Source organism: Alexandromys fortis, unplaced genomic scaffold, assembly GCF_014885135.2.
Source record: "Alexandromys fortis isolate MF-2015 unplaced genomic scaffold, M_Fortis_MF-2015_v1.1 scaffold_47, whole genome shotgun sequence".
In the NCBI taxonomy this organism is placed as follows: Eukaryota; Metazoa; Chordata; class Mammalia; order Rodentia; family Cricetidae; genus Alexandromys; species Alexandromys fortis.
Window position 1 is genome coordinate 6,000,798 of NW_026067957.1, and position 16,352 is coordinate 6,017,149.

General features: G+C 48.2%; 1 protein-coding gene across 2 annotated transcripts in view; it reads right to left on the bottom strand.

Annotated features, from left to right (window-relative positions):
- Positions 1–16,352, bottom strand: part of Ift43 (intraflagellar transport 43) — a 76,328-nt gene that overhangs the window by 40,664 nt on the left and 19,312 nt on the right. For both annotated transcript variants that reach the window (XM_050152428.1, XM_050152427.1), the window contains exon 3: positions 6,029–6,093. In XM_050152428.1, the coding sequence (XP_050008385.1) occupies positions 6,029–6,093 (65 nt within the window). The remainder of the gene's footprint in view (positions 1–6,028; positions 6,094–16,352) is intronic.

The window sequence follows — 16,352 nt, forward strand, 5'->3', positions numbered from 1 at the left end:
GCAAAGTGTGGACCTTGATTTGTCCTTTTTATAGCCCAACTCCACCAAGACATCTTTGCTGCAATGAAAATAACTGAATATGATCTGGGTATCAGATAACATTAAGGAATTGTTATTAATTTTGATAGGCATAGAATAGCATGGTGGTTAATAAAGGAAAACAGTCCTTATCAATTAACAAAAATGCTCTCCAGCAGGCGGGAGGGATTCAACAATCCTGTCAGGCTGTTCTCCTTGCTAGGGACTCATATCCCCACGTACGTCTTCGTCAGATGAACTGTTTACCCGAACCTATGTCTAACCCAGCAATTTCCCATCTTTCAAGTTGCGGAGCAACTAAATGAAGCATCTGAGTGGCAAGCTGGGAGGGATGGAGAAGACTTCTAGGCGCAGCCAGCCTCACGGCTTGTCCGCATCTAGGTCTGGTGTAGGCAAGGGCAGAAGATCGTAGGATGCAGGCTTGCATCCCCGGAGCCACGCACAGCACCCAGAAGGGAGCTCCAGCAAGCCTGCACCTGCGACACCTTCCTAACGAGCGGGCTGTGGTGGGCTGGGCAGGCTGTGACACGGCTCCCAGCGAGGACACAGCCCATGTCTCTGGCTGTGCTTGGAGACCGCCGAGCCCTCCAGGTCTGGTGAGTCTTTGCCTTTCACACTTCTGTAACCTAATAAGAATTAACTACTCGCCGTTAACAAGAAGGTAGAGACTCCAATATGCAATGACACAGAGGGAGAGGACAGAAGCCCTTTAGCATTCTTGGAACATCTATGCCATTAAAAGAGAGAGAGAGAGAGAGAGAGAGAGAGAGAGAGAGAGAGAGAGAGAGAAAGGAAGAGGAGGAGGAGGGAAGGGGGTAACCTCGGGACCAGTGTGCGGCAGTTCCCCCGCCATCTTGATGTCCTTGACACGTGCAGATGGTGTGGAAGTGGCTGGCACCAGAACAGCCCGCGAGGAGGAATGAGCGGCCAATGGAGATTTATGTGAGCAGAGCGAGATGGACAAGGTAAAATTGTCAGGAGGAGTTGTTGGAAAGTAAAATATATTGTGACAATTCCACTCCTGCCGTTCATCAATAAACTGACAGATCATTTAGTGTCAATTAGGAGTGATAGATGGACAAGTCCCCATGATCCTGGGCCAAAATTAATGGCTGGGAGGGAGAGGGTGATTGAAAATGACGGCTGACATTGAGAGCAAAGTCCTGAAAGTCCCCGAGGGGCCATTACTTGCCTCATTCCCTTGCAGATCAATGCAGGGACAAACCCAAAAACAGACACTTTGAGACAAAACTTAGTCAGAAGGCCTTCTCCTCCCCAGGTCTGCTTCCCTGCACTCAACTCTTATCACCATGGCCATGCCGGGGACCCATCAACACTTTCAGTGTCCCCATTCAGACAACTTCAGGCACTGACTCCAAGATGGTGCCTTTAGCACAGCTACTACTTTCAGGCCAGAAGGGACAGATAATAATGTCAGGTCCTCAGCTATTCCTCAAGTCAGTCCCGCTCTGTACCTTGGAGTGAGCCCGAGTTCTGGGACACGGTACCTCCCAGGGCCAAGGCCCACAGATGCTCTACTCTGTCTTGGGAGTGTTTCACACGCCGAACAAAGGTACCACGGGCTCTTGTGTATGCTGGCTCCGAGCTCACTAGTGAGAGGCAAACAGCCCTCTTCCGTCTGACACGGTCATTTGTCCCCCTTCACTGATGGAACCTACCTGAGTTTGTCACGGCCAGGAGCTGTCTGCACCCCATCCCCATATTATTATAATGAACCCCGAATCTCTAAGGTAATGATGGTGTTTGCAAGTGGCCAGTTGGGCAGGGCTGGGGTCACAAGGATGAAGCACTCACAATGGGAGAGAGGAAGAGAAGCAGACCTACCCAGAAAGAGCCCCTCATCAAGAACTATGTCATGCTGCCGTCTGACCTTAGACATCCTGCTCCCAGAAAGACCAGTGGAACTGTGCCCTGTCTGAGCTCCAGGCATCTGGCAATTCCTAAAAGCAGCCAGACTGTGTCAGAAGTGTGGTGCCACGCAGCCATTACTATCCCAGGAGCTTCGAAAGCAGGCAGACTGTTTTCCAGCGCAAATTCTTTGACCAACCGCCTAAAGAGGAGGCTGTCTTCCTCCCAACACCAAATCTTTTTTTTTTTAAATATTTATTTATTTATTTATTTATTTATTTATTTATTATGTATACAATGTTCTGTCTGTGTGTGTTCCTGCAGGAGAGGGCACCAGACCTCTTTACAGATGGTTGTGAGCCACCATGTGGTTGCTGGGAATTGAACTCAGGACCTTTGGAAGAGCAGGCAATGCTCTTAACCGCTGAGCCATCTCTCCAGTCCCCAACACCAAATCTTAAACCAAAACATTCTCACCGTCTCTGTCAGAATCCAACTAGCTTGACCCACATCTACTCTGCAAGGTGGCCCCTGGCCTTGTCACTGTTTTCTGACGTCACATGGCGAGCACCACCCACGCCATTTGCCTCCCACTTACCTGTGCTCCTTGGACGATTCCCGACTTATTGACTAGAGATGCCTGATATCCTCTATTAGAATCTAGCTCTCCTGGGCCAGGAAACACACCCTGCACTGTTTGGTTCCTGCAAAAAACACTAGTAGACACTAACGCTGCTAGGGAAAAAGTTGTGGAGAGCAGACTCCGTGCAGCGCCCTAAGGCAACCAAATCGACCACTATTCACTCTTAGAGAAAAAAAAAAAAATCAGAACTTTCTGAGGGGAAGCTCTCTAGGTCCTCAACAAGGCTAAGCAGTCACACTCGATACTGCCAGCACAGGGCTCTGCTCAGTCCTGTGCCTTCGCATGAGATGTGGGAGGAAGTGCACAGTAACACCTGTCCTTGTCCCAGGCCTTCAGTGTGAATCTAATCATGACAAATTGGAGAAACTAAAGACAGACTTTCTGTGAGATGACTGGCCTGGATGTCTCGGACAGTCCACAGACTCCACAGTAATGGGAGCTGTTATGGGTTAAGAAAGGAGAAGAAGCTGGGCCTGGTGGCGTCTACCTGGAATTGCAGCACTTGAGAGGCTGAGGCAAGAGGATGGATATGGGTTTGAGGCTAGGTTATAAAGACCCTGTCTCCCCGCCCCCCAAAAGGGAGAGGGATAGAGAGAGGAGGGGGAGGAAAGAGGGATAGAACTAGTTAGTATAATGTGTGGATTCTGATTGGATTCCAGGGCTAAGAAGACATCGAAGGACAAATAGGGCCATTTAAATGTAAATGACGTATCCGATACTATTAAGTAACTGCAGTGACCCAGTGATCAAGATTCTGTGACTACACTGGAAGATGTGAGCTTTAGTATAAAGGGAGAAATGTCACAACATTTACAACTTACTTTGGAATGGTTCAGGAATAAAACAGAGGACGAGGGACATGGAAGGAGAAGCAATGGGAAGAAGGGACGCAAAGGACTGCAAAGAAACATGTCCTGCTGTTGTCTTTACTCTGTTCTAGTGCTGGGGGCAGAACCTAGAGCCTTTACATGCTGGGCAAATTCTCTTTCACTGAGCTACATCCCTGGGCCAAGAAAATCTCTAAAGGTGTTATTTTGAAGACAACTACTAAAAGAAATTCTAATTACAGGTAATGTCTACTCTAAGACTGTACATCTTTTAAGACGCTGTAATTTTTGTGTGTGTCTTTGGGGGGTTTTTTGTTTGTTTTTGTTTCTCGAGACAGGGTTTGACTTGGAGCCTGTCCTGGAACTTGTTCTGTAGACCAGGTTGGTCTCGAACTCACAGAGATCCATTCACCTGCCTCTGCCTCCCAAGTGCTGGGATTAAAGGCATGGGCCTCTATCACTTGCTCCATCACCAGGCTTTATATGTGTCTTAAATAACCTTGGCAAGTGGCCACCCCACTGGTGCAATGAATAAAGTTCTGGTCTACCTTACATCTAAGACTTAATGCAAGGAATTAAAAACGATTTGTAATCGCCCCAGCACTAGAACAGAGTAAAGGCAACAGCAGGACATGTTTCTTTGCAGTCCTTTGCGTCCCTTCTTCCCATTGCTTCTCCTTCCATGTCCTTTAGCAGGGAGCTCTGAGCAGAGAGAGCACTTACCCTGACAACTCCACTGACTCCATCTGTAAAATGGGACTAAAGACGAGGGCTAGGAAAATGTCCAACAGTTTTCTTCGTGTCAGACCAGCCTAGATTAACTGGTTTACACAATGAATCAAACTCCGAGAATCCAGAAAACCTAGCTGTAGCCAAACTTGTTCAGCCTGGAAGCCGCCCACCCCAGAACTAAAGAAAACCAGAGGTTCACAGCAGGAGCTGCATGCAGGTGGCAGCCAGCACTGCCCAAGAGACACCCTCCTATTTTGTTGGTTTGTTTGGTGTTTTGGGTTTTTGTTTTTCCCTTTTGGTTTTTCGAGACAGGGTTTCTCTGTAGGTTTTGAAGCCTGTCCTGGAACTAGCTCTTGTAGACCAAGCTGTCTTCGAACTCACAGAGATCTGCCTCTCTTTGCCTCCTGAGTGCTAGGATTAAAGGCGTGAGCCGCCACCACCAGGCTTTATTTTATAATCTCAGAACTAAGAGAGGGCCATGCTATTACCAATCACCATAGTTTTAAGCATCAGTGTTAGAATTTTGCTGTTGTTTCCTGCGACATTGGGATCAATTTGGGGCATTGTACACACTACCATAAACTTAGCACCCGGCTGGGCAGGCCCTGAGAGTTTTTCCTGAGCTGTGTCTTCCAGCCTCTACCTTATTACTGCTCTCTTATAGGGCTAAATGACATCCCTAAGTGGACATGGCCACAGAAGCTAGTGCTACAATCCACACCCAGGTGTTTCTGAATCAGATGCCCACAGCTGTGAGTGGATTCCTATGGGCAAAATCAGGGAGGACCAGCTGCCACGTGACAGTCAGGCGGAAGTGGGGAACTGTTCTTTTTGACTCAAGAGATGTCATTTGGAAACCTTCCCAGAGAATGGATACTATCATGGATGGCCCAAGAGGTCCATCTCCGTCTAGACTGAAAAACGCTCGTCACGCTGGGGACATAGCTCAGTTGGTGTTCTTTCATCTAGCAGTAGACAAAGCATCTCTGTGGTGTAACACGGAGCAGAGTCAGGATTTGAAACTAGGCATTCTGGTTCCAGGATCTGTGCCTCCCGATCACCATGCTCTGCCATCACTCAATATGGAACCACAAGGCCTCTGGCACAAGGATGAATGGTTGGGGTGAGAAAGGAGTTGGCTATCACAACAGCACTGGTCTTGTTGCTTCAACCCCCGCACCACCCTGTCAGCCTGACATCCAGAGGCTCAAGGATCCTGAACGCTTCACTCAACCTTATCCAGCTGGGTGAGAACGGACCCAGCATCCACAGCCCCGCACAACCAAAAGGGGATGTGACGGGCCTGTGGCACTGGTTGCTCCTTCTAGGAGCTCCAAAGGAGAGGAGAGAATAAGACAATATTGAGTTATCATGGGCCAGTGTTCCCACCCGCTCCCAGCACCAGCGTATGATAAACATGAGGGACACCTGTCCCGTTCTTCACGAATGAATGATCTACGCCCAATGCAGATTACATTCTGCTGCAGAGTTCATCCAAGAAACTAATGGGCAATTCCAGCAGGCTGGAGAGATGAAGAACAGGGCAGGGCCGGACTTTAAAAACGGCCAGTCAAGCAAGAGAGAAGTCATAAAGTATGAAATAAATCAGGGCCCACTGACACAGACCTCAGAAGAAGCAAGTCAGAGACAGCAACTGCTGCCCATGGGTGGGAAGTTGGGGTTTCGTGGAAAAGGGACATTAAGAGGTACAGGGATTGTTTCATGGGATGGGAGAAAAAATGTCCTAAAATTGACCAGGTAACAGGTGCAGAACTAAGAACAGCTCCGTTGTATACCTAAAAAGCACGTGACTTGCCTCAGGAAGGTGACAAAAATGACAACACGGGCATGCCGTCCCCGTCCCCATCTCCATAGCGCCCTACCCATCCCAACTTAGCCCTGGGAGCGGTGTACTCACTTTGACACCTTTATGGAGTCATCTGCCCAGCCTCCCTGCCGTCGAGGTGGTTTTGGTGGGGGAGTCTGTGTGAGAGAAGCAGACGGCAGTCACTCAGCTTGTGCCTCCCAATACCACAGAGCACCAGGTTCAGGTCACCTGAACCAAGTTAGCCCACTGAAGCACTTCCGCAATAAAAATATGAAAATAAATTCTAATTTCCTATGGAAATCATCCCATCATCCCTCCTGGTGGGTGTGGAGATCTAACGGACAGCTGGCAGAGGTCTACTGAAGACTTAAAATACTCAAGGTTTTGTTTTTGTTTTTTTCAGGTCTGGAAAATAAACTCAGGGCCTCATTCATGCTAAGTACAAACTCTATCAGTGAGCTGCATTTCCAGTGTGCGCACGTGCGTGTGTCCATGCATATGTATGTGTGTATGTGTACATGTGGTGTGTGCATGTATGTGGGGGTAGAGGATATATTCACATGTATGGAGGCCCAAAGTGGCACTGGGTGTCTTTCTTCAGTTTTCCACATTGACAACTTTAGACAAGGTCTCTCACTGAACTGGGATTTCACTGATCAGGCTAGGCTGGCTGAGCAATGAGGTGCAAGGCTCTACCTGTCTTTCCCTCCCTATGGTTATAGGACAGCACTACCATGTCCAGCTTCTTATGTGGGTTCCGAGAACCTGATGTTTTACCTCCTGAGCCATCTCTCCAGCCTGCTTATGCCTGTTAAGGCAGTCATCCTTTTTTTTTTTTCCCTCTTTAAAGATTTCTTAAGTTTTACTTTCTGTGTGTGGGGATGTTCTGCCTGAATGTATATCTGTATACCACATGTGTGCAAGGCCTATCATGGCCAGAAGAGGGCATCAGATCCCCTGGAACTGGAGTTAACAGATGGTTATGAGCCACCATGTGGCTGCTAGGGGGATGGAACCAGGTCTTCTGGAAGAGAAGCCTGCTGAGCCATCTCTCTAGCCCTAAGACAGCAATTCTAAACCCAGAAATTATCACAAGGACATAAACACAGATGAATATACGTCATTTCTGTGTAACCAACACTTGTCAACAACCAAAACAGACAGCAATAAGAAACTAAATAAAAGGATATATACAAAATAATATGCAAATAATATAAAACTATGTTATAAAAATATCAAAGTTCATATACATTAATTAAAACCATTTCAAAGCAGCAGGAATAAGGATCTGATTTTGCAAATGGCCACAAATATTTTTACTTAGTTCATTAGCTCTATACACATAATAGGGACTCCCAACAAGGGCAATTTAAATTGCCCATCCCTGTGCTGTTACCAATTTTCTGACTTCTAATGGCCTATTTATATTACTTTTATAAGAATAAAAGTAATAAAATGAAGATTTAAGAGTAAGGTTTGCTTAGCGGACATAAACATGATGCTGGCCATTTGGCTAGGAAGCACTCCCCTAGAATGGGCACGGCCAGAAAGCCTACTGGACAAATTCTTAACCAGCATGGTGGAAATAAAAATACCACCCAATAGCAAGCTTCTAAAACACCAGAGCCAGTGAAACACCCCAGAACATGTCCTATTTTGAATTACACAGCATTCTTCCAGGAATTTTTTTTTGAAATCTCAGTTTTCTTTTTCCAGGAACTTCATAAAATTCTAGCTGTGGCTCTCAGTTTGGAGAGGCATTCTGATAAATGGGCTGCAACAGGGGTCAGCAAACTTCTACGAAGGACTAGGAGGCAAGTATCTCTTTCACGGGACACACAGTCTCTGGTGTGACCACTGAACTCTGACATTGTGGAGAAAACCAGTTCTGATACTAAGGCAAACGGTATAGCTGACTTTCAAAAACAAAACAGAAAGTCTAAATCCAGGCCACGGGCCAACTGTGAGGGGAAGGATGTGGTTTGCTGACCCCTGGACCGAAATGTCATGTCACTGTGCCCTCCTTTCGGAAGTCTAATAGGACCGTTTGATACAAATACCTCTCAATATGCCTGCATGCCTAATGCTTTTGATGTTTTGTTGTTGTTTTGGTTTTTTTTCAAGACAGTTTTTTTTTTTCATTTTTTTGTGTAGCCCTGGCTATCCTGGAATTTGCTCTGTAGGCCAGGCTTGTTGGAGGAGCTTTCTGTTCCTCCTGGTCCCGCAGCCATTCAGTCCCAAAGAAACACACAGAGGCCTACATTAGGTGGAGGCTGCTCGTTTGTTCCCCAGATGCTCTGACCCAAAATAATCACACAGAAATTTGTATTAATTACAATATTGTTTGGCCAATAGCTTAAGCATACTTCTGGCTAACTCTTACATCTTAAATTAACCCATTTTTATTAATCTGTGTATCACCACATGAGTGTGGCTTACCAGCAAGGTTTCAGCACATCTGTCTCTGGTGGTGACTATGTGGCGTCTCTCTGACTCTGTCTACTCTCTCTATATATCTTTTCCAGCCTGGCTATATTCTGTTAAGCCACTGGCTGAAAGCAGTTTCTTTATTCATTAACCAATAAAAGCAACACATATACAGAAGGCCTTTCCACACCACAGGCTAGCCTCAAACTCACAGAGATTCACCTGTGATTAAAGGTGTGCACCATTATCACCCAGCCTGTTTCTGTTATTTGTTTGTTTTTAACATGGTGATCAGTTTTCTTTTCTACCAGCTTAGCAGTGTCCCTACCTGCCAAACAAGTGTCCCATTTACATACAGGGTCTTTCTGTGGTAGGAGCCAGGATCTGCTGGAAATGACTGAGAAGGATCCAAGCCATGGAATAAAACACCCACACCTCACTGAGCACTTGGAAAATGTAAGGGACACTTGGAAAAAAAAAAATCAGCTTTCTACATTAGAGGCCGGCAACAGAGCCAGAGGAAGCCCCTGCAAGCCGATCCCACTTAAAGGCATCTTAAATACAGAAGCGGAAAACATCAACCTTCTGTCCCTGGAGGTGGTACGGGGAGACCCAACGATGTACTAAGAGGCTATGCCCTTGCTGCTCAGTCCACCTAACACACTGAAAGAAGCAGCCATGTATCCCATGCCCTGCTTTCCCTTAGACACACAGCTGGTTGAATCCCAGTGTACTGGACCCAGGCAGAAGTAAGTAGAGCCAGGTCCGATGACGCATGCCCCTAATCCTAGCACTCAAGAGGCTGAAGCAGGAGGATTCCAAGTTTGAGGCTAGCCTGAAAGACACAGTGAGACAAACAACCACAAAGAATCAACTTGATTTCTTGCCCCAGGAATCCAGGCTTGAGCTGCGGAGGTAAGGGGGCTTCTTCAGACAGCACAGAGTGGGCAGGGCTTCTCTAAATAGACAGAGGGACCCAAGTGATATGCAGAATCAAAGGACCTTGTCTTGTCTCCTGCCATGCATAAGACAGTGTGTTGAAGGCACAAACGTTTGAACTGAACTGACCCACACTGAGCCCCCTTGAGATGTTTTAAACCGATTCATGGCCAGGCAAGGCAGAGCATGTTTATAATGTCAGCACTTGGGAGCCTGGGCTACACAGAGAGACACTATCTCAAAAAGGGGGTGGGGTAGGCTAGAAAAATGGTCCAGTGACTAAGAATGCTTGCTATTCTAATCATAAGGACCAGAATTCAAATCCCAGCACCCAAATAACAATCAGGGCATCTCGTGCACACATCTAACCCCATCTCTGCAGACGGTGGAGATGCAGAGATCACTGAGGCCGGCCAGCTTTCAGCCCAGCCAGGAAAATTCCAGCTTCAGGCGCGGGAGAAGTCCCTGCCTCAAAAGAAACAGGTAGGGAGTGATGGAGAAGGACACCTGGTGCCCTATTCGGGCCTTCACGCATGTGCACAGGTTCACACCCGCACATGCTCATGCATGCATGCACATAAATCTCTTAAATCGAGAAAAGCCTACCTACCGGAGGATGGCCCCGTTTTCCCTGAGACGATGCAGTGTGGACATTAATTGGTTGCTGTGTTGTGTTTGGCCTCACAATTTCTTTTGTTTGTTTTCAATTTATGATACCATCTAAGAATTGGAAGATTTCCACACTACAAGTCAGTTTCCAGCTGTCTTGACAAACTGGAATATCCGGCAATACGCAGGCTGAGCAGGAGCATCCCGGGGGGGCAGGGGACACACGTGGCCAGTCCCTCACCTGTCCTCACCTCTGGCTCCTTCCTGCTAATGTTCCTTCTGTTGCTACTGTACTGTGGCACTGATTTTATCCCTGGTACAGAATTCTCTGTTCTGCTGCTGCTTACCAGAAATGGGGAGAGGGAAGCTATGCAGTTTCTGAGAAAAAACAGGCAGTGTGATCTTTTCTGGCCTGCCCAATGGGCAGAATGAACACACTTTGACGTAACCATTAATTAGTTCAGTGGTTCTCAACCTGTGGGTTGCAACCACTTTGGGGGTCTAATGATCCTTTCATGGGGGTCCCATTTCAGGCAACCTGCACATCGAATATTTACATTAGGATTCATAACAGTAGAAAAATGGCAGTTATTTTACGGTTGGGGGGGGTCACCACAACATAAAGAACTGTACTAAAGGGTCGTGGCATCAGGAAGGTTGAGAACCATGGCCTGAGGCTGGAGCAGCCGACACCTGGGTGTGTGGTCTCCAACCATTTCTCTGCTTCAGGTATCGGGAAAGACAGGATGAACTCAAGCAAAGCCTGTGATGGTAAAGTATGGGGAGCACCCAGCCTGTTGGGGAGCTTTTCTGTAAGATGCCAGGAGCCCAGGACAGGTCAGGAGGAGACTGACTCTTGTGTACTGGCTCTTCTCTACTCTGTATGTGGTCACAGTGACGGGAGGAGAAGTCCAACCTGGGAAAGGAAAGTGCGCAGAAAAGGAGCAGAGGTGATGACAGACTTCCGAAATGTGTCTTCTGAGTAATCCCTTCGAATGGAGAGGGAGTGGCCTGCTGACAGGACGGCTAAGTGCGGAGAACAGTGCCAGGCCTGTCTTCTACCGTCACTGTCACCACCATGACTTCTGTCACACAGGAAAGACCAGACCATAATCACACACACAATCATTTGAGGGAAAATTAAAGCCAGACTCCTTTCAGGCAGGCCAGATCTCCTCAGGCACTGCAGCTAAGGTGAGAGGCTTCACCTCTAACCAGGCCCCAGGAAGCCATGGTCACTGGGGGTGAGCGAAGAGCTCCCCTCCTACGGGTCACAGCCACCATTCTTTTACCAGTCACAAAATGGCGCCCTTGACTGAGAAACAAGCCTGCCGTATAGCAGCTAGTCCTCCAAGCCCAGCTGCTTGACATCTAGCTCTAAAATCAAAGTTTTTCTTCACAAATGGCGGAAACCTCCCAGAGCTGACATAATACACACCATGGTGGAGGCTGTTCCTCCTCTTCCTCAAACACTGGAGCATCTAGGAGAGGGGGTACGCGAGGAGACCTCTGGAAAGATAGGTAGGTAACAGGACTCCCACCGCTAGGGTCTTGGTTAAGCTCAGGGGGCGCTGGGGCAGTCAGGAGGCACACGCGTGCCTTCCCACTGATCGTAAGAATCAGCCGACAAGAGACATACTGGGTGCTTCTCTTCGATGGCTCAGTTGGCAGCGTGGAGGATGGCAGAAACTTAACGGGAAAGGGGTATGCTTTAGCTGGAGTTTGAGGGTGCAGGCCATTGTGTCAGGGAAGACACAGTGGGCAGAGAGTGGGACAGCTCACACTGCATCCCGTCATCGTGAGGAGACATGAGTACATCTGCACAGCTTGCTGTCTCCTTCCCCACCCACGACTGGTGCTTGCACCCTCTGTCAGTTGACCTTTCAGAAATACCCTCCTAGACACACTGGGAGATGGATTTCCATGGCTGTTCTAAACCAAGCTGTGTTGACAGACAGGCTAGTACCGGAGGAGGTGAGGAGGGACAGGCAGGACTCAGCAGTCTGCAGAACTGGAACCTGCGCATTCAGAGGGAGAGGTCCATCTCCTGGTGGGGAATGTTTACACTCTGGGTTGATTACTGAGACCAAGAACTGGAAATGGTCTCCAGGCCTGGGAGTCCTGTCAAGGTCACGTAAACATCCTGGCTGGATGAGACAGACTTCATTACCCGCTATTCCAAATTACACGGAGTCTTCTGCAGGGTTCACCTTCATTCCCTGGGCACTATCCTGGTGCAGAGACAGAAAACTATGCCCTCCTTGTCTTCAGATGTTCCTAGTTCAATGAGGCCAACAGGAGGCAAACTTCAGGGCTGGGTGAAATCTGTGTGAACACACATCAGGTTGAAGGTAAACCCAGGAGGCCACAATGGTGGCAGTGGCAGACATGAGTTCAGGGAGCCGCAGTGCTCCAGGGAGGCAAAGCAGAGGCTGAGGTGAGACCTCCCCTTAGGCATAGGAGAGCTCCAGGAAGCTTTGCCCTTTCTTGTCACCCTGGTAGCTGGCTCATGAAGCCACTTTGTCCTGGGGCATCTTAAAGACTACTCTGACAAGCATGTTCCCAAAACTCGGCACACAGCTGAAGGGCAAAGAGAATGGTGCCAACCCAGGACACGCAGAGGAAGGCCAAGTCAGGGAAGCATTATGGAGAAACTGAGTCTTGCCCTGGATTGAGAAATGCATGAGAAGGGCTTTAGTGCAGCTCACGAGAAGAGCACTTGCCTAACTGAATCTGATTCCCAGCACTGGAAAAGGCAAGCAGGCAGACAGATAGACACACAACCCAAGGGTGTGTGTATGTGCCAGCAGGGATGGTGACGTGATAGTGATACCAGAAACAGCACACAAGCAAGAGCAAATTCTGTAGCTCCATCAACGCCATGGTCAGGGAACCTGGGAATATCCTGGGGATGTATCCTGAGCATTGACAATGCAAGCCAAGTGATGTCAGGTGCACCCTGCTGGCACGGCTGCTTCTTAAACTAAGTGCAGACGGTCTACTTGACATGGAAGTAGATGACTGGCTTCGGACAGTGCAGTTTCAGAAAATCAACTGGTTTCTTCTACATGGACTGTCCATCCCCTGGTTGCCTTGATGCCCTTCCTGGAAGCTCTGGTGACATCTAGGCACCCAAGAATCTCCATCTCTAAGAGTCCCAAGACCTTCCAGGAACAAGCTGAAACACGGGACAACCTGAGGCTAGGCCACTCCTACTGCTCCTTCTGAGACCCACGTGCCTTTCCTTCCTGAAGGTCACAGCTCAGAGGTAGGAGTCCTGCAGTCCTGAAGGTCCTACCCTGCTCGGTGCTCTGAGCCCCAGCTGTAGTCATTCTTCTCCTACAGGGGCCACAGATCCCTCTCCATCCTGCCCTTCAGGTCTGGATAGGACCAGAAGAGACATGAATGTAATTCTTTTTTTTTTTCTTAGCTCGTACATGCCTGCATTTTCTTCATAACGACCCATTCATTTAAAGGGGAAAGAGTTTGCTGGGGTCCCTCCCTGGAAGGAGACCCCCAGGCTTCAGGCAGGCTAAGACAGCTGCCACCTGCTTCCCGGGAGTTCATCAAGTACAGAACTTGCCTGGGAGCACCAGGGAGCGCCTTGGAGGCTAGCACGCTCTGTTCCTACAGGTGCTCTGGACAAGACAGTGATGTTATTCCTGTGTTGGGGAGGAAAAAATGTACAGCTCCAATGATCTTCAGCGCCAGAAGAGAGGACTGACCCTCAAATTCCAAAGTCCCAGCTTATCCTTCAAACGACTCTGCTTCTGAGATCCAGAGCTAAGACCCCAAGACATTCATCAGAAAAGCCATTTCCAACTTTGGCTGACTTCCTGCCAAATGACATCACACACACACACACACACACACACACGCACACACGCACACGCACACACACACACATACTTTTCTGTAAAGAGGAGTCTTGGATTATGTAACCCCACGAAGGGCAGAAATGAGGCCTGGTGACAGCAGCATCCCTCAGTTCTCTCTGGAAAACCAAGCCACATCTCGAGTGTGGGAACTAATCATAGCCTGCTGGGGCTGCCGCTGCCGGGCGGAGGGGGCAGGACCCCGCATAGCTCCGCATAGAGAAGCAAAAATGTACTGTCTCCAAAAATAAACCCAGGGCAGGAACGACTGCGAGTAGAGGGTTGCGAGCACGTGACCACGGCTGCAGTCCTGAAATACCAGCATGCTACAAAAAGAAGCCCGGGAGAGGCAGAGCGCGGGAAACTCAGGAAGCAGCCTCTTTATATGGTCTCATCCGAGTGGGCCAGGATTCAACGAACTGGAATTACCATGTCAGAGGGAGCTTCTCGGGCCAGGCTCATTTCTGATCTTTATATGGCTCCCCCAGATTCCTAAGATGCCGACACACAAAGATGCTGCAGTGCCAAAAAAGGAGCCTTTCGGGTTTGGAGCCTGAGCACGTGCTATCGGGAGCTCTGGAGAAAGCCCACTCCCAACTTACCCCCAAAATGAGTCAGGATCATCAGGGTTCTCAATTCCGGGGGTGATCTGTTTCAAAATGCTAGAGCAAGCACACACAGAAATGCCCAGTGTGCAAGCACACAGAAATGCCCTGTGCAAGCACACAGAAATGCCCTGTGCAAGCACACAGAAATGCCACGTATTCAAGCACACAGGAATGCCCTGTGCAAGCACACAGGAATGCACAGACACGTAGTTAACTGAGGGTCTAGTACAAAGTTCACACCAGCCTTCTTCAGTTTGAACTTTGGTCACTGACTGAAAACGAACTTCCTTCCCTGCTCCAGCAAGACAGGTGCTTACACTTGGCAGGGGTCGGTATCCATTCTGCCACTCAGTACTCCTACGCTAGTACATCACCAAGGACTTCCTGTCTCCTGCCTAAACCCTGAGTCTCACGCTAAGACATCATAGAGCGGAGTTTTCCCACAGTGGATTTAAGGTCAAGGAGGGCCATGGATCATCTGAGCTTACAACTGAACCCTTGTGAGAGTAAACACAACTCTCTCTGTGAAAGAACAAACTGAAATGGACCCAGAACACAATTATTTTACAAACAAGAAAGAAAGCTGGGCGTTAATGGCCGCCGAAGCCATGGGTGGAAGACTGACTGGGAAGAATTGGTTTTCATGGTTCCAAAAAGAAAATTTGCCTTATAGATTAAGTACTAGCTGCGAGGAAGCAAGTGCTTCTTAAGGAAGGCCGTGTCTGTCGCCACCCCAGCTCAGCCAGCACACTTCACAGCAGTAACAATGGACATGGCGTGCCATCTCTTGAAGGGCACAGCACCACCCCGGAAAGATCCCTGCCAAGAATGTTCCTCTGGAATCTAATCAAGCCTTCCGATCTCATTTCCAGTAAGCTGGAAATCAGGTAAGACCAGCCTGGTCTACAAAGGAAGTTCTGAAACAGCAAAGCTTCTGTTACACAGAGAAACCCTGTCTTGAAAAACAAAACAAAAACAGAAGAACAAGCAATAATCTTAGAGATAGGAAATGAGGGTGCCCTGAGTGACAAATGACGCTGAGGTGGGGACATCGAGAGTGACACCGAGTTTCTTAGGAATATGTCACTTGAGATAAATGGTGAGACGCTGTAACCCAACAGAGACTATACACAAAGCATAACTGTTATATCTAAAATATTTTCCAAACTATAAGCAAACAGGGTAAGCGTTAGCTACAGTTGGGTCTCATGAGGAGTACAGGCTGTACCTTGTAGCATTGTCCCCCTACTTTTCCAGATGTTTCTGTTTGTAATGAAGAGATGACCCAGCCAGGGAGGAAGCCACAGTATAAAGTTCAGGCTAACAAAGAGCAGAAGAGCGGGGCTGGTGTGGAGGCGGGCACACTGTGCACACTGTCCACGGATGTGCCGGCTCAATAAAAAAATAAAAAATAAAAAGACGAGTGTAACAGCAGCGCAGACATTCTCCACTTAATGGCCAGGAATTCCTAATGCCACAGCCAGAAAATAACTTTCCACCAGACACATCAGGTCTTGTGATCCCTGACATGAGCGGAAGCGACGGGGAAAGGCGCCTTCGTTGCTTATTTGGTCTTGTTGGCTGGAGACTGACCCGGAGCTTCAAGCACACTAGACAAAAGCTCTACCACTGACCTACAGTGCCGCGCCCCCACTGTGCCTTTAGATAAAAGCACCTCTCTGTCCCTAGAGAGAGTCATCACACTTTATGTTGGAATATGCTCTCTTGTGAACATATGCACTATGAAATTAGGGTTAAAAAAAACAGGTGGTACAAAGAACACCATGTAACACAGCTACTAACCAACTGCACGATCCTGGGTGTTTCCTCGAGTTAGAAGAATCCCTTCTGTTGTACAATCCCATGTCTCTGTGGGGCTATGAGCTATAGTATTTCGAATTCTTGGAGCAGGTACTTTGGCCAAAAAAAAAAAAAAAAAAAAAAAAAAAAAAAAAA